We start from the raw sequence: 23,658 nt of genomic DNA, 5'->3' as shown, positions 1-23,658 counted from the left end.
CAACTTTCGTTCATATTCATAAACACACAGCTTCGATAAAATTGTCGATTGTCTCAATATACCACTAAAATTGATGATTTAGTCATTACAATAAATGCAACAAAATAATCAATTCAAATTCGACCATTTGCCTTGTTTGGAGACAGTGTTGTTGATGTTCAATATTCATCCTTAAATGAACCTGGACCTTTCATTTAAAAATTAAAATTTAATTTACTCTCACTACGTTAAACAACTTCGCCATTCATAGACGTTAAATGTATCGCAATACAATCATTCAATCTGCTACTTCTTTTGTTTAACACGTTGCCGGTTATTGTGACTTGTCAACTTTAGGCACACCGGAAAGTGTTAAGGGAGTCGAAGAATACCTCCAAATAAATTTCTAAAAATCAAAAGTTTGACTTTTGATTTTTAGAAATTTATTTGGAGGTATTAAGGGAAGACACAAAATCTGTTACTTCATTTGTTAATGACATATGGCTTTACAAGGGGATAGCATACAGAGCTCATCGTTAATTTCTGTTGTCGTTGTCGAAAACAGAATTGTACCTGTTTATCAAGGGTTTTCTTCTGATGAATTATGTGTTCGATATTCTCACTCTCTACACCATTCTATGGGAGAAACCAAGAACAGCTTAGATATGAACGTGGGAGTTTTTACATGTGCAATAATTAGATATTTAGAATAAAAATTACTTTGTGCATCCGACAACTGAAATACGACCTATTTTGCCATGATTTTTCATTAAGAAATGTCAGTTTTTCCCGAACTATATATCGTGCGGGAAAAAACTTCATTTCTTTACGATTTATAGTGCGGGAAAAGAATTACATGAATTTTTCTATGACTATACGATTGATTAAATTTAATATGGTGAATGTGAAGTGTGTATGTTTTCAAGTAAATTGATGTGTTTTGTCTATTTCAGTTGTCCGATGCACAAAACGTTGTTCGTACCTCGACAGGAAATGGATTTTTTCAGCACACGTCCTAATTTTCCTTACTCGCTTCGCTCGTAAGGAAAACTTAGGACTGGTGCCATCATCGTCATTTCCTGTCTTGGTACGAAAAATACTATTTTAAAGTACTGCCTCAACAATTGAAAAAACATTTTACTCTCATTCGACTCTGTATTTAACAAAAATTACACTCCACCCAATCACGGTGATATATAAACCGGATTAATCAAGACAATATATCAAAATTGTTCTTAAATTCTGTCGCTTTATTTACTTAAAATGTTGTACATGTACACACGCTGTACAGCTGGTATAGGTTCGTATATCAAGCACAAACTTTGCATAACTTTTTCTTATTTTTACTTCTTATTTTAATTAATAAAAATAAAACAAAAACGATAATTAGCCTTGCTGCACAAATAGTGCGGTTTTATATTCAGTCAAACAATAATCGTGTGATTTTTGACCTGATATAAATGTTGCGCCCAGAGGCTTTTGTTAATTCATTTTACATATCAATAGAGTTGAAACATTTTGTTCAAAGTGAGTGGAATTTTTATGTTCATTCAAATCAATGCAATTAATATTAGAGTCAGTTTGTTTCAATGTTAGCAGGAAAAATGTTTAGGCCTCTTCTATTCAGTGGAGATCTTGGCGGTTATCAATCAATCGGTATTATTAGGATGAGCATCCTTTCCCTATTACCAAATTTACTTCAATCAGAAGTTTACAAAACCAACATTGTTTACGTAGGAGATTCAGTAAAGAACCATTTACCGTTGAACCAACACTAACCGATCGATTTCTATTACTAAAAATCAATTCCGTTTTATTGCAAAAAATGTATATCACGATCATCGATCGATAAAAATGTAAAACGTTATGAAGTCGTAGACAAGAGAAACATGAATGAATAGGAAAAAAAAGTTTTGTGTTATAGTAAAATATACACACAACACATGAATGAACCGAATACAATGCTCAAATCAATTTCGTTATGCAATCGCTGATGATGACTTATTGGTTCAGTGGCTTTTCAGCGAACGATAAAATTGATGGCATCATATTGCACACATTTCAATTTTATAATTTAATTTATGTTTCCATCGAGGTTTCTACATAATTTGATCTTTGAGTGTAGGTAAAAACATTAAGATCGTGGGTTGATCTGATATAATATGTTGGTCGGTTAAAGTTGATAGTTTCAATCACTCGCTTCCGATTATTCATAGATATACGTCCATTACTTCACTAGTAGAAGTTCATTTATAAAATACGTAACGCCTTTCCAGTGCTGTCGCTGTCATAATAATCAAATCTTAAATAGCTCGAGAAATACGCATCCTACAAAGTTAAAACTATGTTCTTAACACCCAATTTACCCCCAAATAAAATAACTTCATAGATTGCGTATTTCTCGAGTTATTTAGGATTTAATTTGATGACAGCATCAAAAAAAGCGTTGCAGAAAAGGCGGTTTTTAGTCAATTGGCATACATTTTTGAGGAGGTGAGTGAAGCTATTTTGCTAACTAAAAGTGCCAGAGGAATCATCTCTACTTCCAAAATTTTAGTAACCAACTGTGGAACACCTCACTTATATCGAAAATAACCCAAATCCATCAAAAAAAACCGATGGAAGTTAGGTAGTGCCAGAGGAATCATCTGTCATCCCAAAATTTAGGAATCAACCGTGGAACACCTCACTCATGTCGAAAACAACCCAAATCCGTAATAAAATCGCACGAATGTTAGGAAATGCCAGAGGAATCATCTGTCATCCCAAAATTTAGGAACCAACCCTGGAACACCTAACTCATGTCGAAAATAACCCAAAACCATCAAAAAATTCCATGGAAGTTAGGAAGTGCCAGAGGAATCATCTGTCATCCCAAAATTTAGGAACCAACTGTGGAACACCTCTCTCATGTCGAAAATAATCCAAATCAATAAAAAAAAACCGATGGAAGTTAGGTAGTGCCAGAGGAATCATGTGTCATCCCAAAATTTAGCAATTTCCAACAAGAAACACATCCCAAAACAACACACACCTTTCACCACATTACCATCCATTTCATGCACCAAAATATACAACACCAACAGACACACATACAAATTGGCTTTTTTATGGCATTTGCATTTGTATGGAGACTTTGGTGAGCTCCAGCTCCCAAGGTATGAGTTTTTTCCAACTTTTGAACATTCCATTCTTATTTTTGGGCCTTAATTAGCCTATAACCAAAATTTCAGGAAAATCTATAGAAACGTTTAGGAGTTTATGGATCCACTTTTCCATAGGAACTAAGTAACTAACTAACTAACGTAGGCGATTTGCATTATCTGAAAATTCGAAATTTTGCTTATTTTCATACAAACATCAATATTTCGAGGGTCAATATCTCGGCCAATTTTGAAGCTGCAGTAACGTGTGATAGCTCGTTGAACTTGTATGGATTCCTAGATTGCAGATGTCATAGTTTGGTGACCATTGGAGGTAAAGGAAAGAAGTCAAAAAGTTGCTGTAAATATGCTCCGCCGCCCCCAAAAACATTTTTGGTAGTGGACTTGCGTCACGCCCGCTTACTAACGTGCGGGCATGATTTTCGGGACTTTTAATTTTTTTTATTATTTTCGTAGTTGGTAACGATAACGGATGACTTAGTAGCGTTATCGATAGAAATGATATCGTTGATTGTGTTCCAGTTTTAGAGGAAAAATTGCTTTGCGGTATACGAGGTACACGCTTTCATGCTTACTAAAATAATTAATTAAAAAATCAAATTTACCTTATAATTCAACGAGCCTCAAGCAATGCTAAAATTGATATAATAAAGTAATATCCTCAACCGTAACTCAAGCTTGGATTTTTGATCAGCTAAATGATTCCCCCTTGATAATCTGACTGGAATTGAATTTGAATTTTTCAGAAAAGCTAATTGATATCCGTAGTCAGTATGTGCCAATAAAATGTGTTTTTCAAGATAACCCTTAAGTGATTATGCTGTTGATATTGATAGCTGTACTGTGGTAATACAGCTCGACCAATAACATTTATTGTCTTTCTTCCGAAGAACGAGATGTTTCGCCACCAAGAGTGTGTTAAGCGTAAGACCTTCGATTGATTCACTTCTTTCTCAAAACTTTTCATTTCTTTCCAATGAACACAATTTGATTCGTTAAATGTTCCATTCATTAGAATTAAGCTTTAAAATCGTCCGTTATACTCATACCGTACAAATTGATGAATATATGACCGCGACAACGTAAATAATAAACATGAAAACTCACAAATCAATTCGTATTATTGACAATCAATCGATTGCCAAAAATCGTAGTCGTTTATTTGAATTCTTTTGTTATGCTAACACCTGCAAAATGTGCTATATTAGCTAACACTTATCAACCGTTGATTGTGAAGATGTGTTCCAAAAGATGCGAAAGACAAAGTGGAAGGTCAACAATTTCAGAATATTTTTATTTTAATGGTAAATCTTACATAATTACGAAATTGAAAACAAATTTTGTGCGAGAGATTTATAAATTGCGTTTCTTGTTAGTTGTGATTCCAGCCTCGTTTCGAGAGCTCCAAATAACTGCACACAATAACAAAAAATTGTATCAAAAATAATCAAATTTTCAATAAAATATTTCACACACGGAATATCAGACAGTGAAAGCATTTTTTTTTTCTTTCGTAAAGTCGATACATCCGATGAATTTTGATGAGCCTTTTTCGTTCAGATATATATAAACTCCGGTGGATACAATTTTTTTGATTATAAATATAACTGCTCTGATTGTGACCGTTTCATTGTCAATGTTGTGTTAATATTGTTGAGATTATCGGGTTTGTCAAACGATTGACTGAATAGACCAGTGTGATACGTATCCTCTGTGAAACAGTTCGGTATATATTTAGTAAAATGAAGCCAGTGATATTAGCTGTGATTTTGTTCATAACTTATGTGCTATGTGATGAGTTGAATCCAAATGACAACTCAAATTCCACAACGGAAACGAACAAGAACAAACGGGGAATTCTCGGATATCACGGATATGGTCACGGTTTACATTACAACATACCACATTTTCACAGCAGTGTACATCATGTCACGCCATACGCTGCTCGATTTCCGACAATTTATAAAAATTTCCATTACCCAACCGGTTATGCATTGTCGCATGGTGGTGCTTCGGTTACTTCGTACAACATAAATTATCCGAAGTATTCGTTCCATTCGCCCAGACCACATTTACATGTACCAGTTCACTCACCCATACCGAGACCATTGATACCGACACCGCCAGTTGTAATTGCGCCAAAGCCAATCGTACCAGTGGCACTGCCGACCTTCACTTCGAAGCCATTGATTCCAATCGGAATACCAGCATTTTCGAACCGTGTTCCGTTCATCGTATCAAAACCGATCCCGGCTCCCTTTCATCCACATGGAATAGCCACATCCGGAATCGTACCATTCGGAGTTCCATCACAATTCATTCCAGTTCCAGTACATCCGACAATAAACTCTTTTCCAGCAGTTGCTAGTACGCCAGGATCCATACCGTTGCCCGGTTCAACGTATGTAACTAATACCCAGCCAGATCCTTGGCATCCGATTTTAGTCAATCAACAACCAGCGCCGACATTTGCTACAACTCCTCACATTCATCGTCCGGCTGTAAATCTGCTACCACCATATGGTCAGACCGATCAAAGCCATCAAGCTCAATTGGAATTGCAACAAGACAGTTTCGATTCGGGATACCCTGAAGAACAGTACGCTGGACGCGTGAGCCAATTGTATTTGAGCCCGAATCCTAATTCTGAGAAAAATCAACCATTGCTGCAACAGCCACAATTCACCGAACAAGATATTTCGCAGAGTAAGTTTTGTGAAAATTTATAATTTGACTGAGCGTCACTGATTTTGCTATCGTTTTTGAAGTTGCTTTCGATCAACAAGGTCAAGGGCGAGGCTTCCAGTTCAAATACGACCCTCCATCGAACAACGGACAGTATACAGGTCCTTCCAGCTATGAAGTTGAATTAGGCAGCTATACGAGAGCATTCTGATGAAAATAAAGATGTTTAGGTAGAATGCGTTTACAATGAGTTTATGTGGTTTATGTATAATGTGATGTTGTTGTTATTTATTTCAAATTAAAATGAAGTGAAACCATATCACGTATTTTCTCTGAGGCGGTAAGGAGATTCATAGTAAATGAACATTAACATTTTGACCTTTAATCGGCAGCGACAACCGAAATAAGTTCTTATGAATGTGGCGTCTTCATAGTAAGATAATTGCTGTAACGATTGACGATTCTGTATGTTTTACCAAACAAAAGATGTATAATTTACTTACTTCAGTGCGGTCGTAGATCATGCAGACCCTCGATTCTTTATCAATTTTGTGAAGTCGATCGGAAGAGTTAGGACCAACAAATAACAGATTAAAATGTTTGTCTGTGCAGTGATACTCGAAGGCCTTTTGATTTTTATATGACTGAAGGCCCTTCAGTGAAGGGTAATGATAGTCTTATTACAAGTTTTGTTCATACAATTCTCGAAGGGCTTTTTTGAGCCAATCCACCCTACAGAATACAGTCTCCTAAGTCTTGCGATGTTTTGAATTGTGCTTGAAGACTTGATAATATCAAATATTAGGTGATGCCTTAAACAAAAGAAGTAACAGATTCCATATATTCATATTTCCATAGGCACATACGTGTCTCATAAGGTTAATAGTGAAATCGTGAAGTTGTCACTATAACTGCTTTTCTGTCATACTTAAACATAGGTGAATGGTCAACTAGTATTTTGTTTTCTCGTAAAATGTAACACTCTTTCAATAGACCATGTCGAATCATTTTAACTAATGATGGCATTTCAAAGGTGACCTAAGATTATTGCTGGAAAACTATTTCATTTCGCCGGCGGAAGAAGTTTTGAATTTGACTGCGATAAATGAAGAGAAAATTCCACCTGGGGAATCTTAGTATGTCCATCTAGGATGCTTGTATTTAGGCGATAATAACATTAGCATTAGTGGGGTAAAATAGGAGCTTATTTCTTCTGTCCCAATTTTTAAATGCAAATGCATCAGAAAAATTCATCAAAATTACAACAGTTAGAGGCAGTGAAATTTCAGCAAGAATTTGCTTCAGCTGTTTTTCAGCTGATCCACACCTACAATCACACTTGCTTATATGGTTGAACCTGCTATATGCATGCGGTGCGGGTGGTAGTGGTAAAACCATATAAAGACGTATAAACAGTTATGATTGTTTGTGTGGATCAGCTGAAAAACAGTTGGAGCAAATTCATGCTGAAACGTCACTGCCACAAACTGTATAATACTATTGAAAGATTGGGAATGGAAAACCTAGCTAAATGCAGGTAGTAACAAACGAAATACGAGTAGTTAGTCAGTAACTTAATAAGTAAACTAATTAAATTTTTAAGTATACACAGAGCAGTAAATTTAACTGGCGCATGCATCAAATTATGTTCAGTAAGACTGTGCGTGCAATATAACAATTTCGACAATTTTCAGTTAAGAATTTATGATTCACTTCCACGCTTCACTCATAAATAAAAATAGAATTTGTTGAGGAAAGGTGACAATCATCATTGGTTGTCTGCACCTCGCAAATTTTTGTTATCATCAGGTTAATATGATTTTTATTATGTGGGAAATAAAAGTGAAGATAAAAATTATACTCATTTGCTTTTGTCGGACGAATCGATTTAATTGTCTTAATCAGTTTAACGCTTTGATTAGACACAAAAAATATAAATGCACCGGAAAGAGAAAGTCCAAGTCAGACTATCATCAAATTTTGAATAGAAGTTTTGGTACTCCTAGCGTTATCGTGTTAAATGAATTTTTACGCAGTTCTCCTTGTATTTATTTCGGTGTACGTAGCAGATTCGAGAACTTATGGTTGGATTATATTGTAATTTTTTTGTTCATAATTCAATATATATTTTTGCTACAGCTGCAATTACCTGTGGCCCGGATGACATTTATTTGACAAATCCTGCTGATTGTGGTTCATATTATCAATGTTCTAATGGAGTACCTTATCTCCAGCATTGTGCACCCACTCACAGCGGATCATTGGTTTTCGATCCAAGCTTAAACGTTTGCGTTCAGCCCAGTGAATACGATTGTGCGAAATCAGTGACAATAACAAAATCTCCAGAAACAACAACAGAACCTCCTGAAACAACAACCGAACCTCCAGAAGCTCCGACAGATCCTCCAGAAGTTGCAACACAGCCTCCAGAAATAACGGTAGAACCTACGGAAGGTGAAGCATTTGGTCCATGTCATGGTAACAGCTATTTCGTGAATCCTGATGATTGTGGCTCATTTTTTCAATGTGAAGATGGGGTGACTAATCTAATCCATTGTCCACTCACTCATAGTGGATCATTGGTTTTCGATCCAAGCTTAAATGTCTGCGTTTGGCCCAGTGAATACGATTGTACAAAATCAGGGAAAACAACGCAACCTCCAGACACAACAACAGACCATCCAGAAACAACAAAAGAACCTCCAGTAACAACCACAGAAACTCCAGAAACAACCACAGAAACTCCAGAAACAACCTCAGAAACTCCAGAAACCACAACCGAGGCATTTGGTTTATGTCATGGTCACACTTATTTTGTGAATCCTGATGATTGCAGCTCTTTTTTTCAATGTGCAGATGGGGTTCCTCATCTCATTCATTGTCCACCCACTCATAGTGGATCATTGGTTTTCGATCCAAGTTTAAACGTTTGCGTTTGGCCCAGTGAATACGATTGTACGAAATCAGTGACAACAACACAACCTCCAGAAACAATAACAGAACCTCCAATAACAACCACAGAACCTCCAGAAACAACCACAGAAACTCTAGAACCTGTAGAAGCAACAACAGAAGCATTTGGTCCATGTCATGGTCACACTTATTTGGTGAACCCTGACGACTGCAGGTCATTTTATCAATGTACTAATGGAGTGGCTGAACTCATCCATTGTCCATCCACTCATGATGGGTCTTTGGTTTTCGATCCAAGTTTAAACGTTTGCGTTTGGCCCAGTGAATACGATTGTACGAAATCAGTGACAACAACACAACCTCCAGAAACAATAACAGAACCTCCAGTAACAACCACAGAACCTCCAGAAACAACCACAGAAACTCCAGAACCTGTAGAAGCAACAACAGAAGCATTTGGTACATGTCATGGTCACACCTATTTGGTGAACCCTGACGACTGCAGGTCATTTTATCAATGTACTAATGGAGTGGCTGAACTCATCCATTGTCCATCCACTCATGATGGGTCTTTGGTTTTCGATCCAAGTTTAAACGTTTGCGTTTGGCCCAGTGAATACGATTGTACAAAATCAGTGACAACAATTGAACCTCCAGAAACAACAACAGAACCTCCAGAAACAACACCAGATACATTCAATCCTTGTCATGAGTTTAGTCACCCTACAACTTGTCTGAGTTCACCAAATAATTGCTCGTTCTGCTTCGATACCTGTTTCCGCGATGGTGCTGTCGACATGATTCGTTGTGATAAATATGAAAATCTACTTAAGGCTGGCTGTCATACGTTCAAGCTTAATCGAACAGAATACGATTCTGTGGTAAAGACAAGTCCTAACTGCAGTACTTGGTTACCGTTAGAGCCTGGTAAAAAGCGAAAATTTTCAGTAACATTCAGCTTGGAAAAACATCCGCTAGACTTGTATTACCTTATGGATTTTTCCGGGTCTATGTCCGATGACAAATCAAATCTTATCACGCTTAGTTCAGGACTTCTCGAAACACTCGCAAATTTGACTGATGATTTTCACATTGGGTTCGGTACTTTTGTTGACAAACCAATATCTCCATTTGGTGCACGTGGAGAGTAAGCCTTACCTCGCTTACAAATTAATGTTTTTCTTGTATTCTATTCCTCTGATTACAGTTATAGCTTTCACAACGACTTTCCGTTGACTTCTGAGACCGATGGTTTCGTAACGAAAATTAGTGATATACCAATCAAGGGTGGTGGTGATGGGCCTGAGTCACACGCAGATGCTCTAGTTCAAGTAGTTGAATGTTCCGATCAAATCGGTTGGAGAAACAACACCAGACGAGTTGTTTTATTGGCTACGGATATTTATTTTCATATTGCGGGTGATGGAGTAAGTGTTAAATCAACGCACTTCAAGCAAAACTGGTACTCTAAATAGGATACTGAAACTTAACAGTGCTCCATACAAAATTTTACATTGTAAAAAGAGTGGGGATACAATTACTCTATTTGGCAGCTGTCATTAATAGCTCTTTTGCTTGAAGTGCGTTGGTTAAATGTGTTATTGTGTTCTGGAGAAAACAATTGTCAAAACTTATTTGCAGCGAAGATCCAATATAAACGATCCATATGTTGATGGATGTTATTTAGATTCCCTTGGTGCCTATACTGAAGAACTAACGATGGACTATCCGTCTGTAGAGCAACTTGCAAACGCTTACTCTAAAAAACAAGCCACAACAACAGCCATATTTGCAACCGGCTCCAGTACAGTAAAGTTTTACGAAGAAGTTGCTTCCCAGTTTAAGTCTGCATATGTTGGCGTTCTGAAGACAGACTCGTCAAATGTTCTCGAGCTAATCAAAAATGAATTTGCCAAAATTGACTCCAGGATGGAAATCGAAAAAAGTGATACGACGGACTCGGTTTCGTTTAAATATTTTTCCAATTGCATGAATTCTGATGATGAACGTGAGACCACAATTTGTGAACATTTGCCGAAAACGGGTGAGGTTACCTTCGTTGTGGAAATTGATTTGGCAGAGTGCCCTTCGGACAAAGACGAAACTGGTATGAAGTTTGATCTGAATCCGGTTGGGCTGCCAATTTTCATTGAAGTGGAATTGAGTTATCTATGCGATTAATTCATTTCAAATTGATGAAGAAATGACGTGAGAAATGAGCATTCAAATCATTTAATTAAAATATAACTATCAAATGCATTCCAATATTGGGAACAGGCGTTTATTGTTGGATGGTAGAACAACCAATATTTTGGGTGAAATTTAAAGTAATAATCTATTTTACAACCTTCCACGGGCTTGGCGCTACATCAGTAATATAAATATACTACCTTCGCTACTGCTGCTTCTACTCTTTGAGACCCTTGCGTCATCGAAATATTTTTACTGTGCCACTGGTAGGCTGAGTGACAAGCCTAGTGCCATCTATTTTATGTAGTGGGTGCGAAACTGGTATGAGTCGAAGACGGGCAAGGTAAATTTAGTGTGGAGGTAAAGCCAGACGCGCGACCAAGCACATAACTTCGATGTTAATGACATCTTTTTTTAAAATGTTTGACTATGATTTACTTGTGTAAATAACACACAACAGATGGCCCGAACTTCTATTCCATTTTTTGTTTTAACAAAGGGAAGAGATGGCGCTTGTATCGAATATTCGTGCCACCGAACATCTGATGGCATTACCTCGACACCATATTTACCTTGAATACGAGTTCCCTTAGCAGTGCTTCTGCCGAAAGCTCTTCTCTCAAATTCACTTGACTTAAACCATAGCTATGCTACTGCTGGTAGCAGTTCTATGCGTAAGCGTAAACCAGTTCAATCAGTTGGATTTTGTTTACAAATTCGACAACAGGTTATGTATGCGGTTGAGTTTAGAAATCTCACATTGGCAACTCGATCGAGTAGCGGAAATAAGGTGAGTTAACAGTTGCTAAATAGTTAAATAGTTGCGAGCTAGGCGAAAATTTGTTTGATGTGATCATAAGCTTACACTGACTGCCAGCATACCAATAGTAGAATAGTTAGCGAATCTGCTACTTCATTTTCAACACTTTTGTTAAAAATTGATCTCTTCGGAAGTGATCTCCTTTTGCAAAACAAAAACTTTGTGACTCAATTCGGCATCTTAGGTATCGTCGGTATCGTTTACGTCCCGATATTGAATTGGAGGCAATTGAAAAGATTAACGTAGAAATATTACAAACATTTTTATTGATTTCTCGAAGTTGGAAACAAGAATTAAATGCAATTTGTAACTGAAAATTTTGGCACAATTTTTAGTTCACTCCAAGAAATTGAATTCACAATCACAGTATCAGACGATTAAGGAATTAAATAATAAAAAAAAACTGAAACACAATCACTGTAAACATCTCGCAATCACCTATACTACACTCATGAGCTTAACATCGATCAGCTTTTTAGTAATGTAATCCATGTCCACCGTAAAAACCATGAGCAATCGGTAAGGGAGCAGCATGAGCTAATGGAAGAGCGTGAGCATGAACAGCAGGTGCAGCGTATCCATGACCGAAACCATAATCTCCTGCGAAACCATTGTATCCCCCATATCCGAAACCGGAATATCCGAGTCCATGTCCATAGCCCAAACCGTGACCGTAGCCCACACCGTGACCATAGCCCAAACCACTACCATATCCCAGACCGTGACCGTAGCCCAATCCATGATCTAATCCATAGCCACCATATCCCAAACCACCATAGGTGCCCAGGCCAAGAAGTCCTCGTTTCTCAGTCTTTTTTTCCTCTTCAGCAACGGCAACACAGGCCAAAGCGACGATAACAAAAGCAAAAACCTTTTTGGACAAAAATATTTTGAATTTGAAAATTCATTTCGCAATGGTTAATGATTTATACTCACGAATGTCTTCATGGTTGAAAAATATCTTCGGCAGTTTATTTCTAACAAGAACTAATGTGCACTCAGCAAATGCAAGAAACGATTTGTAATCGACTCTGAAGATAGCCATACCTTATATACCATTTCAATTTTCTCATTATTTGTAAAGAATATGATAATTGTTTTTCAAAAAAAACGAACAAAATAGAAAATAGAATGCTTAAATGTTGAAGGTATACACACCGTCGTCGATTGGCATATTATATTTAATACTACGAGACAGCAAAGAAAGGGAAAATTATTACATTTTCGTTAAGAAAAATCATTCCATATGAAATATGAACTGCAATAGAACAAGTTGATTATACTTTGCTGAAGTAAACTAGTTGAAACAGTCACGCTGGACTGTTGTCGGATGGAGATAAATTCAGAATTTCATGTCGGTCTTTTATTATTAGTTCAGGCCAATGAAGTTTATTTTATAGAAATAAATGCTGAGAGTAGTAATCTTTCAGGTTTAATCCCCTAAAATCCTAAGATCATAATCCTTAAAAAGACTCCTAAAACTCCTGACACATTTTGGTAACGTGAAACATACGACTACGATTTGAGGCGACAAATTTAATCAATGGAAAGCGTTCTGATTTGCGATAAAATAATCTATGTTGTTAAAGGACTGGTGTAAGGCTAAGAACTTGAATGTCACAATGTCTACAAGAGTGTCCAAGCTCTCTGGGTTTCCCTAACTCTGACACCGAAAAACCACTAAGTCAATAGACTCTATTTTCCCTGGCCAGATCGAAATCGATCCTATTGATAAGTGAGCTACTTTGGAAAGCTAAATTATCGGAGCTTATCGGAAGAACCAGAGATACGGTCAAATGTAGCTTACATTATCAACTGTCATGGAGGTCTATTGAATGAGGTGACTCAATAACTTGTAGTAAGTCCAGAACTCACGAATCATAATCTTTTCCATTAAGTTTTGTTTGAGGTAAAAACGGTAAAAATTAATGAAATTCCATTACAACATAAGCGCAACTTTGACCGCCCTACCAGGATAATTTTCAGCTGAGACAACGTACTTCAAGCAAAAGTGCTTCTAATGACAGCTCAGCCAAATAGAGTACAACTTTGTATGACTGTCCAGTTTCAGTAGTCTTTTTATAGCGCATGCTTGAAGTGCGTTGGCTGAGATTATTTTTGCGATTCTAGTCCAATATTCTAATATTCCTTTCTAAAAATTGAGACACAGCACTGCTTTCTTTTGTAAAGATTGATGAATTGTTTTTGTTGTATGAGTTAAAACGTACAATATAAACAATCCTAAGCGGCAGCTCTTATCAATAAAGCCTCCAAATTTGACACTTATCAATTTAGTGTTCATGCTAGGAGTGCTGTGATTGATCCGAATTCCAGAGTTCTTCTGAGACAAACGTACAAGTAAACCAATACAAAATCGTCACTCCGCCACTTTGCAGAGATGTACCCAGTTAGTGCCCATCTATATAGAAATTGTTACACGGAGTATAATATCTCACTCTCACCCCCAATTTCTATCAGGAAAAACCTACGAATTTTTCACAAAACTAATGTTAACAATCCTCCGTCATGAATGGAAAAGACAACAACGAAAGTCGAATGATAAAGCCAATCTCAAATTACTGTTGCTAGTTCTTGTACTACATTTTTTTTCGTATATTTTTCCACATAAAAGAACACTTGAGACTTGAATTTGTTTATAATTAGCTGCAGAGGAAGTGAGGTAATATGGTTAGAAGTTGGCCATGTTTTGACTTTGGTATGTACCATGGTTGAAGTAATTCAGTTTCGATATAAATGTGTGATTGTATACCTCAAAGTATACCTCTATGTTACATAACCGAGTGACACGGAGAGACATGATACCGAATTTATCTAATAACCTTTTATTACGACGATTAAAAAAGTACTCGCATTATAATGCTGTAATTGAGTTTACGCAACACTGAGGATGTGTAGCGATTTTTTCTAAAGAGAAGAATTCAAGAAAACATTTTTCAGAAATTTGAAGAAACATTTTTCTTAGAACTGTAAATATTATGATTCCTAAATGCAACATGAAACCAGGTCATCGACCACTTACATAACATAAATTTGTAATCATTTCAACAAAAAAAGAGAAAAAAACCTTTAGACTAAATGCATAAACGAGCTAGACGACTTTTGTCACCGGATACTCTTATTTGTAACATTCGTGCAAGTCTTGATGCAGTAGTTAAAAGGTTACCATGCATAATACATCATATGTACACCTGTTATAATTTGGACGACGATCATTTTTCATAAAAAAAAACTTTTTCAGTTTATTCTGGCGATTAGAACAGTTAGACGCTTTTACTTTTTTGTTTGCGTAATTGATTAATCGATTTTTAAGACTATCAGAATATCGAATTCACACCGGCCGGAAGTGCTCCTCAGTATTTGTATTTTTGAGTGTATTAAGGAAAAACTACGTTCCGACTGTTTCTCTTATTAGAATATCGTGAATAGGTATCCCCAGTTCTTAGCGCACTTACACTGTAAGTTATACTGGATTGTTAGGCTTTTGTCGTTATAGATAATGGTTTGTAAGACCCGTGTATGGTCACCATGGCAGAGTAAAGTAAACTAGGCACGAGCGCTTGCGCTTGATTTGATGAGGGACTTGAATTATCTAGTCGCCCAACGCACTTCAAGCAAAAGTGGTAGTCTAAATAGGGTACTGAAATTTGGCAGTGCTCCATACAAAATTTTACAAAAAGAGTGGGGATAAAATTTCATACAAAATAGTAATCTATTTGGCAGCTGTCATTAATAGCACTTTTGCTTGAAGTGCGTTGAGTAGCTTTATATTTTACGAATAAAATTAATTCAATTTATGTCATTGAGTTCATTTTCAGTGTATTTCAAAAATTAACCTTTTCTGCCTGGTTTATTTTACTCTGCCGTGATGGTCACCTATGGACCTGTACTCATGAATAAAAGAAGAGTTTTGATGACTTGATTCCGTATGACTGCTTTACCGCGGCTACTCTGTGATTGTATACAGACGCTCCCTAAAACCACCTTACTTATCCACCTGAAGCTTATACCATGTAGTAAGCTTAATTTTTTCATTTTCCTCGATACCACTTATCATTGCAAATTTGTGATCAGTTTTAATTATTGTTGAAGTAAATTATGTGAATTCTTTCACGTAGACGGATGTATACTGACCTCACCGTCATCACAAAGCCAGCAAGCATTACATTACCATACAATCCATCAGTCGTGTTGTAACATTTTTTCTTATCTTAGCACATCGAAATGTTCATCACCAAAGTAAACATAAATTCAAACAATAGCATTTTCGTGGTGTCCTTCACCAAACGGTATATTGCAAAGGTTTCCATAAACAATAAATATTTTCAAAATAAATAACAATGAAAGAGATCAATCGCAATATGTAATTATATTGCAAATTATCTCTTCAACATTATAAACCGTCTGCAGCTGGTTTACGTGATTTTAAGGTTTTTTCTTCTTTTTTTCTTCGTACCTATCATTTATGTTATTCTTTCGTGTAGGTTGTGTGTTTCGTTCAACGTTAAATTGGTGTTTTTGGGTGTTTTAGGACAAGTACAATTTCTTAATTTTTACATTTTTACCTTGTCTCCAACAAATTAAATTTTAACAAAATTTTAAAAGGAAAGTGTTTTCCGCTACCTTGATGTCTTATTTCACCTTGTGCTATTTTTATTCTGTATATTTCATCTGGTATCAAATCGATAATAAAAATAAGAGATTTGAGTAAAGTCTCACATAGCGAAATACATGTTCCAACTGATAAAGCAAAAAACTTGTTAACAATTTGATAAGCATTTAGAACAAAAGACGTAATAGATTCATTAATAAGACACCATGACTTCAAAGTTCAAGAATTGATCGCACTGGGCAATAGGACTGCTTTACCTATTCTCATTGAATTTTATTCATTTGAATTGGAAACTGTTTACATGGATTGTGTCATGGTACAATAAAAAAAAGGAAATAAAAGGAAATTCACAAATAGTAGATCTCGTCAAGCCTAGATGTCGCAGGAATAGATCCCATTATGCAAGCTGCGTTAGCTCGTTGAATTGCCATTGAGATTCTTTGAGATGCTTTAACATCCACTCACCACTAAAACAATAGGGAACGTAAGCAATATTCCACTGTTCTTTTTTTGGGATCAATCAATCGATTCAATGTCTTGAAGAATACATACAAATGAAAGCTTAATTACTTTAATTCTCGGTATTTGAACGATCGACAAACTCTGTTATTAGTAGGCAGAAATGCCGTTGGCTTAATAAACAAATAAATAAATGATCTGTCCCGAAATTTTGATTCGAAATATATAGCTCTACATCTGAGAACTTTTCTTAGAACCACCTTTATGAGGACCACCTTAGCTCATCATTTAGTGAACTGAATTTAAAATCAAAGATCCTCTGAGTATGATTTAACAGATTTCGAGCTATTTTGGTTCGAACTTTAATTGATTATGGGACAACAGATCATGAACAAAAAATTGTTCGAACCAGATCGCTGTTCTCTATTTAGATGTACCCTTTGTACCTCTGTAATCTGTGCTATGAGAAAATTCTTTTCACAAACGACGGATCATATGTTATCGAGAGCAACGACATAAATAAGCGATGCACTTCGGGTAACGTTTTCTTATATTTTGCATGTTAAAGCGAATGAAGTAGAGGATCTTGTATCAACCACTTTAAATTGAAAAGACGAAGTAACAGATTGATTGAAAGTTGTTTTGCTTGGAATCGATAAATGAAAACTCCAGAAGTAACAGATCCAAGTACTAACCCGTCACATGTGGCTATTCATCTGTTAGGTATCGATAATGACGACAAAAATGATGACAAGCTCTGGGTAATGTTGCCCTTTATGAAGAAAAATGCATGTTAAAAAATTGAAGTAAAAGATTTGGAATCAACAGATTAAAAATACTTTGATCGATGGAAGTAATGGACCTGATAATAATGCTGGTCAAATGTTTGCCGTCTGTAACTGGGCTTGCCGATTCTAAGATGTAAATCAAAAACGATTTACATTCCGATCGTTTGCTATACACTCTGTTCGTACTGTTTATTTTCAATTTTCAGTCAATAAATTCCTCCTTTCATTAAAAACTCTATTTTGATAAGATTTACGGTCTTACACAACAGTTCAACAAAAATTATTAGTTAATCTCCCGTCGTCGTAAGTCTCTTTTTTTTAAATATTTTCATTTACCAGGCCATCTGGTATCTCGTTCTCAAATATATTTTTTTATAAATTTCAATTGCACAAAATATTATGGTGCAATTATAAATTTGCTTATTAATCGCACCATGATTATAGGTCTGTGATGATTGGATATAAAATACCGTGTTTACCTTTAGGGCCATGATTGAAAAAAATGCATTTGGCGTTTAATTTGCAGGTCTTAGAGATCATACTGCGTTTTATTATCAATAATTTCATATTGCCAGTCTGTCTCGCAGTTTTGCAACGCTTTAGTAATGATTTGTAACCTCGTGTCTGTAAACAAGTTGGTAAAAGAGAATTTGATAATCTGATTTTACTATCGGTTTTAGGAGATATTTGTATTGATGTTGTCATTTTTCTGTTGTGCGACCTAATGGAATAAGAACAATTGGGGTCCATGATATGCATTAATGGTCTGAGTGTCTTACAATGTATAGAAGGGGTGTTAGGGAATCTCGCGCCGCGTCATTCACAATAACTCACAAAGTGACATCTTCCTTATACAAAATGTGTCAAAATGTGAATTATTGTGAATGACGCGGCGCGAGATTCCTAGCAGCCATAGAAGGTTGATCTGCATTATAGCAGATTTTTATTATATAGGGGCCGTTCATAAATTACGTAACGCAAAAATCAACATTTTTCAGACCCCCCCCCCCGGGTCTGTAACGCTAAAAGGGTCAAGTTTGACCCAATTTTGTTAGAACCGTAACGCTTGCCTCATACCCCCCCCTCCCCCCTCTAGCGTTACGTAATTTATGAACGGCCCCATAGCCATAACAAGTGATTGAAAAAAAGAGAGCAGTAAGACACGATGTATATACGATAAAATGTCTCATTTTTACAAGTGCTTTGTTACAAGTGCCCATTAGTTAGGATAGTAAACTCCGTTTCACCGAATTCAATCAAATCAGCAGTATTTTTATCGGTTCTACCACTTCGTTTGAAATAACAAGTTTCAAGAATTTTATGCGAATTCATTGCAACATGCAATTCGCTTTTTATAACAGAACATTGATCAGAACATTACATACATTACACAATAATTTATTACACCCTAATTCGATTTTTTAAGAGAGTTTGTTTGCTGGAGATAGAATTGTCAGAGCTTGTAAAATCGGGAGACCCAAGGTAGATGTATGTGCGGAGGTAATGTCATATATAACCGAATCAGATGTGCGGTGGCATGAAAATTCGATACAAACGCCGTCTTTCGCTTTCTTTAAAAACACAAAATTACTCAGAAACCTGGGCCATCTGTTTTGTGGTAGGCACAATATTTTATGAAACACAAACAAGTCACAGTGAACCATTTCAAAAGAAGGTGTCATTAGCATCGAACTAATATGCTGGGCCGCGCGTCTGAATGGCATTACCTCTGCCAATATATTTACCTTGGATAAGTTCTTTCTAGCAAATAAACTTCGTTTTGACGCTGTCAAAATACCACCTTCAATGAGTTTAAACTGGCAGTAAAATAACAATACAATCGAAGGCATAGATTAGGAGATAATACCGCAAGGAGTGGATTAAGCGGCATTTTTACCAATGCAAATATTTTGGCCAAAAATGTATAAGCCCAAACACGCTACAATGAATTGAAAACGACTGCAGAAAGGAACATCACATTCGAAGGTGTAGATTTGGAGGTACTGTTGCGTTGCTGGAAAGGGGCGAACAACCTCCAAAAATATTCGGTATTTTTACTCCTCTGTCAAACAGAACGTATTTTATGGGATTTTTACCTAAAATTCCCATTTTATGCAAATTTTCTGTAAACTTTTTCTAAAAATTACTCTCTGGCTACTGAGTGGAGAATATACGTGACTCAGTTTCTATTACTTTGATTGTATCTGGTTTCACTTCCGATAACCCCAACTAGCTCCTGTACGAGTGAGGCCCATTTGATATGGATTGCTTCAGATTCTTCCAAATTTTAATGATGAATGAGCGGTACAAAGCGAAAGCATCCGAACTAGGACTGTGAGCAACGATCAAAAATAGAGACATGGTCGACCCAAACCGATACAATCTAGAATTATAGATGGCCTGTCGCTTGACCGTGGATTCGCATGTCCTTAGGGTTGGCACACTTTATATCAGTCAGATTATCTTTTCATTAATTAATTTATTATCATCCCTTGCGACCTGGATTAAATTTGGAATGCCTTTTGGAAGCGTAAGAATTCGGCGCGGATTTACCCTGAGAAGTTGGCGTCATAAGCACAATAAGCTCAATTGGGACCGCCTGAGGCGTCTCTTAATTCATTGTACCAGGGTCTATTATTGGTAATTTGAATTACCGAATTTACAGATGTAAATACAGATTACCTAATAATTACCTAATTGACTTCCAAAATTACCGAAAAGTAAATTTGTTAGAAATAAGTAAGTATGTAGAATATCATGTCGGTAAATTCAAGGCTGTATACTTTGGGGAGGTCACGCAGAATTCAGTAATTCAAATTACCAATAATATGCCCTGATTGTACCATAACCAATTGGCATCTTTGCACGCTTTTCGAAAATACAAAAATAGTTTCCGATTCGTCAGCAACCAAATTTAATTTAAAAAAAAATGTTTACATTATGCACAACTCAGCGACTTGACGCGAAACATTCAACAATTTTTGAAGTTAAAATTTGTTGAATCTAAGTTTTCAATAGAAAAAAAAACGAAAAATTTGGAACACAACAGAAAAAAAAATTGTTTTTATACGACGACGTTTGGTTTTGTTTTACATGATTTTTTCTCTCTCAGCTCAACATTAATTTGAGATTTCGAATCTACGACCGAACCAACTAATGCGAATCATTTGTAGCACCAACAGCCGTTGCTTTGGATTGATTGTGATGACTATTCGATGCAGAGTCGATCCCATTTTGTTTGGATGCATCGCTGGTATTGTTGGACGTCACAGCCACTCCACTTGAATCACAATTTTTTACATTTTTCAAATTTTTTTCTAACACATGCGCGTCCGCTGGTTCGATTCGTTTGTAGTAATGATTCTTCGTTTCGACAATTTCAAATCCAAACTTCTTGTAGAACTCTATGGCACTCTCATTATTCACTTGGACATGACTGAAAACAACAACGGAAAAAAAAAATTTAAATTTCAAATTTCCTCCTACCATCAAACCGATCGTCTCAACACTCACAGGAATATACTATCGAAATTGCCGTCCTTTTCCACATAGCTTAGGATGTGGTTAACCATCACAGATCCGATTCCTAATCGACGATACGGGTACAAGCAACCCAACGTCATTATGTACAATCTTCTTTGATTTTCCGATGTGTCTATTCGGCAACACACCGCTCCGACAACGATGTCATTGTAGTAAGCCAATTTAGCCAATTCGCCAGCATCCAAGACATCAATATAAAATTTGTCATTGTACGTAACGGGAAACACGACCGTATTCAGTTTCTTCAACTGCTTGATATTGTGTGGTGTCACATCGCCCAATTCTATACTGGCCCTACGAAGCAAGAAAAGGGAGTTGCAATTCTCCAAACAAAAAAAAACTTTGCACAATTTTTGGTGTTAAACGAAAGCAAGGTTATGTCCAAATATGAGAAAAATCAATTTTTCCATCACTTCGTTTACAATGTGTCGTTTTCTGAATGGAAATTTCAATTTTACACACCTAGTCATGCTGATTGATTGCTGATCCTCTTCGATGTGACTTTCAATTTGTTCTTACTATAGTGACAAAAATTGTTTCAAAAAAGTGTTGTCTGTCTAACACCATCAAGAAAAGAACGAATTTTGACAGTAGACGCAGGTAGTCCCAGTTTTAAACAGTGGGATTTTATATGTGCAGGGGGATATTTTCAGAGGGTTTTTTATTTATCTAAGAGAACAGAGACGTCAATTTGAATTTTAGGTGGGTGTTTGAAACTCCAGCTATACATAGCGACGCAAAGAAGACCTAGGTCAAATCTCATATGAGAAAATGTATTTCAATGATTTTCACGTTCACCCACTTTCTGAAACGGGCCCTACTCTTCGAACAATAGTGATGTCTAATGAGCCAAAGAAGTCACAACGGAAAAGAAAATGGCCCAAAGAAGTCAAATCGGAAGAGAAAACACAAATGCAAAATTTTGTGAATTAAAATCATCTCAGACAGACCGTGGGTGATTCGTCATTTTTTTATAATAACAGCGTTGACACAAGATAATTGGTAACTCTTTGATGCTCCTCATTTGAGCACGGTCTAGCATAAAGGAACTAAGCCCAATATCTCCGATGAACGCTTGACCATAAAAGTACCGATAGAACAGAGCAACGGCACTTACTATACGGCGGTGTTCCAGAGAAAGCTCTGTCTTTCGACGAGATTCAACGTTGTCGGAGGAACTCCTATCCACAAGTAAGAATCGAACTCAAGGAGAGGCTGTATATAAACTTTATTTGACATAAAAAATAATTTTTTATTCTTCCAACATAATTTACACGTTGAGATACATGAAACATTATTCAAACCACTACCTGAAGTAATAAACTTCATTCAAGGATGAACCCGAAGGTATCGTTCCCAACACACTAACCGAGTTCCCTCTTTGTATTGCAATGCTCATTGCTCACCCTTTGTCGGAAGTAGGAAAAAGATTTCGGCTCACCTGTACTAAGTTTCAATTTTCTTCCTTACTCGAAGCCGAATGTCTGCGCCGCCTTGGACCAACCACCAAGACAATCGACGGCGAACGCTACAAAGTGATACATGTTGCAAACCGTCTTGCAGTCGTTTCTCTTGTTCACTGCTGCTCTGTTTGCGGCGAAGCTTTATATACAGCGTCAAGTTCAACAGATGAGAAAAACCTGTTACATCGTCGTAGAAAATCCAGCCTTTTCGCCGCATTCTTCGTCACCTCCATCACATGATCCGACCACAAAAGCTTGTCAGACACATTCGTTCGTAATTTGTAATTTGTAATGTTGAAGGCTCTAAAGAACATTAGTGAACTTGGTATCTAAGACCTGTTAATAGGAAAACTGTACAGATGTCAAAACAGGGGTAAATTTACAGCGAGTTGTCTATAAGGCATAGATTTTGGTCCCTTACCATCTACTTAAGAAACAACGAAGCATATTTCAAATCAACTTTATAGCTAGAACTGCGAATTTGGCCATTGCCGTACATACATTCAAATACAAATAAATTAGACCACAGTACAGTAACGTTCATCCCATGCTCTGCATTCACAAGCACATAACACCAAGGTTCTGAAAGAACAGGTTAAGACAATTCTGACTTGATCACAAAAGCAGTGGAACACAAATTTTGACAATTGAGTCATGTTTTGTCTATTAGAGATTGTTTCAAATGTCAACTTGATAAAAAAAATTCTCTTCAAATTGACATTTCCTATAATCTCTTATTTTCTCTCATTTTCTCTAATATTTTTCAATATTTGTGTTTTACCGCCTTCGTGATCAACTCAAAAGTGTCTACACCTGTTCTTTATTTCACCCACCTTCGTAATTGTCTTAATATCGTAATTTATTCAGAACTTTGCGGGTGCCCATTACATGTAATTTTTGTGTGCGGTCAGCCGCTATGTCGAGTATAACACTATGCTAATGAAAAGACCAAGAAATAATTTCAAAGTTGGCCGGGCTATTTTGTTAAATGGATCTGTCAATAGACGTCACCATAATCGACGAA

At 36.5% G+C, this 23,658-nt stretch overlaps 4 protein-coding genes across 4 annotated transcripts; 2 read left to right on the top strand and 2 right to left on the bottom strand.

Moving 5' to 3' along the window:
• Positions 1 to 4,528: 4,528 nt before the first annotated feature.
• Positions 4,529 to 6,141, top strand: LOC119067501 (pollen-specific leucine-rich repeat extensin-like protein 1). The gene is made up of 2 exons (XM_037170512.1): positions 4,529 to 5,849; positions 5,912 to 6,141. The coding sequence occupies exons 1-2, from the start codon at positions 4,886 to 4,888 to the stop codon at positions 6,037 to 6,039; spliced, it is 1,092 nt and encodes a 363-aa protein (XP_037026407.1). The 5' UTR covers positions 4,529 to 4,885; the 3' UTR covers positions 6,040 to 6,141.
• A 1,613-nt stretch (positions 6,142 to 7,754) lies between these two features.
• LOC119067491 (integrin beta pat-3-like) lies at positions 7,755 to 11,000 on the top strand. Its single transcript, XM_037170502.1, has 5 exons — positions 7,755 to 7,912; positions 7,968 to 8,410; positions 9,026 to 9,888; positions 9,949 to 10,168; positions 10,383 to 11,000. Exons 1-5 carry the CDS (start codon positions 7,849 to 7,851, stop codon positions 10,920 to 10,922), a joined length of 2,130 nt encoding a protein of 709 aa, XP_037026397.1. The 5' UTR covers positions 7,755 to 7,848; the 3' UTR covers positions 10,923 to 11,000.
• Positions 11,001 to 11,994: 994 nt separating this feature from the next.
• Positions 11,995 to 12,793, bottom strand: LOC119067508 (glycine-rich protein-like). Its single transcript, XM_037170524.1, has 2 exons — positions 12,688 to 12,793; positions 11,995 to 12,622 (listed from the first exon to the last, which is right to left on the bottom strand). The coding sequence occupies exons 1-2, from the start codon at positions 12,697 to 12,699 to the stop codon at positions 12,227 to 12,229; spliced, it is 408 nt and encodes a 135-aa protein (XP_037026419.1). The 5' UTR covers positions 12,700 to 12,793; the 3' UTR covers positions 11,995 to 12,226.
• A 7,758-nt stretch (positions 12,794 to 20,551) lies between these two features.
• Positions 20,552 to 21,791, bottom strand: LOC119067484 (probable N-acetyltransferase san). Its single transcript, XM_037170489.1, has 3 exons — positions 21,634 to 21,791; positions 21,142 to 21,465; positions 20,552 to 21,064 (listed from the first exon to the last, which is right to left on the bottom strand). The coding sequence occupies exons 1-3, from the start codon at positions 21,639 to 21,641 to the stop codon at positions 20,782 to 20,784; spliced, it is 615 nt and encodes a 204-aa protein (XP_037026384.1). The 5' UTR covers positions 21,642 to 21,791; the 3' UTR covers positions 20,552 to 20,781.
• Positions 21,792 to 23,658: the final 1,867 nt, after the last annotated feature.

Source organism: Bradysia coprophila, chromosome II (genome assembly GCF_014529535.1).
Source record: "Bradysia coprophila strain Holo2 chromosome II, BU_Bcop_v1, whole genome shotgun sequence".
Taxonomy (NCBI): Eukaryota; Metazoa; Arthropoda; class Insecta; order Diptera; family Sciaridae; genus Bradysia; species Bradysia coprophila.
The sequence above is the reverse complement of the archived record's forward strand: the minus strand, read 5'-3'. Positions and strand labels throughout refer to the sequence as shown.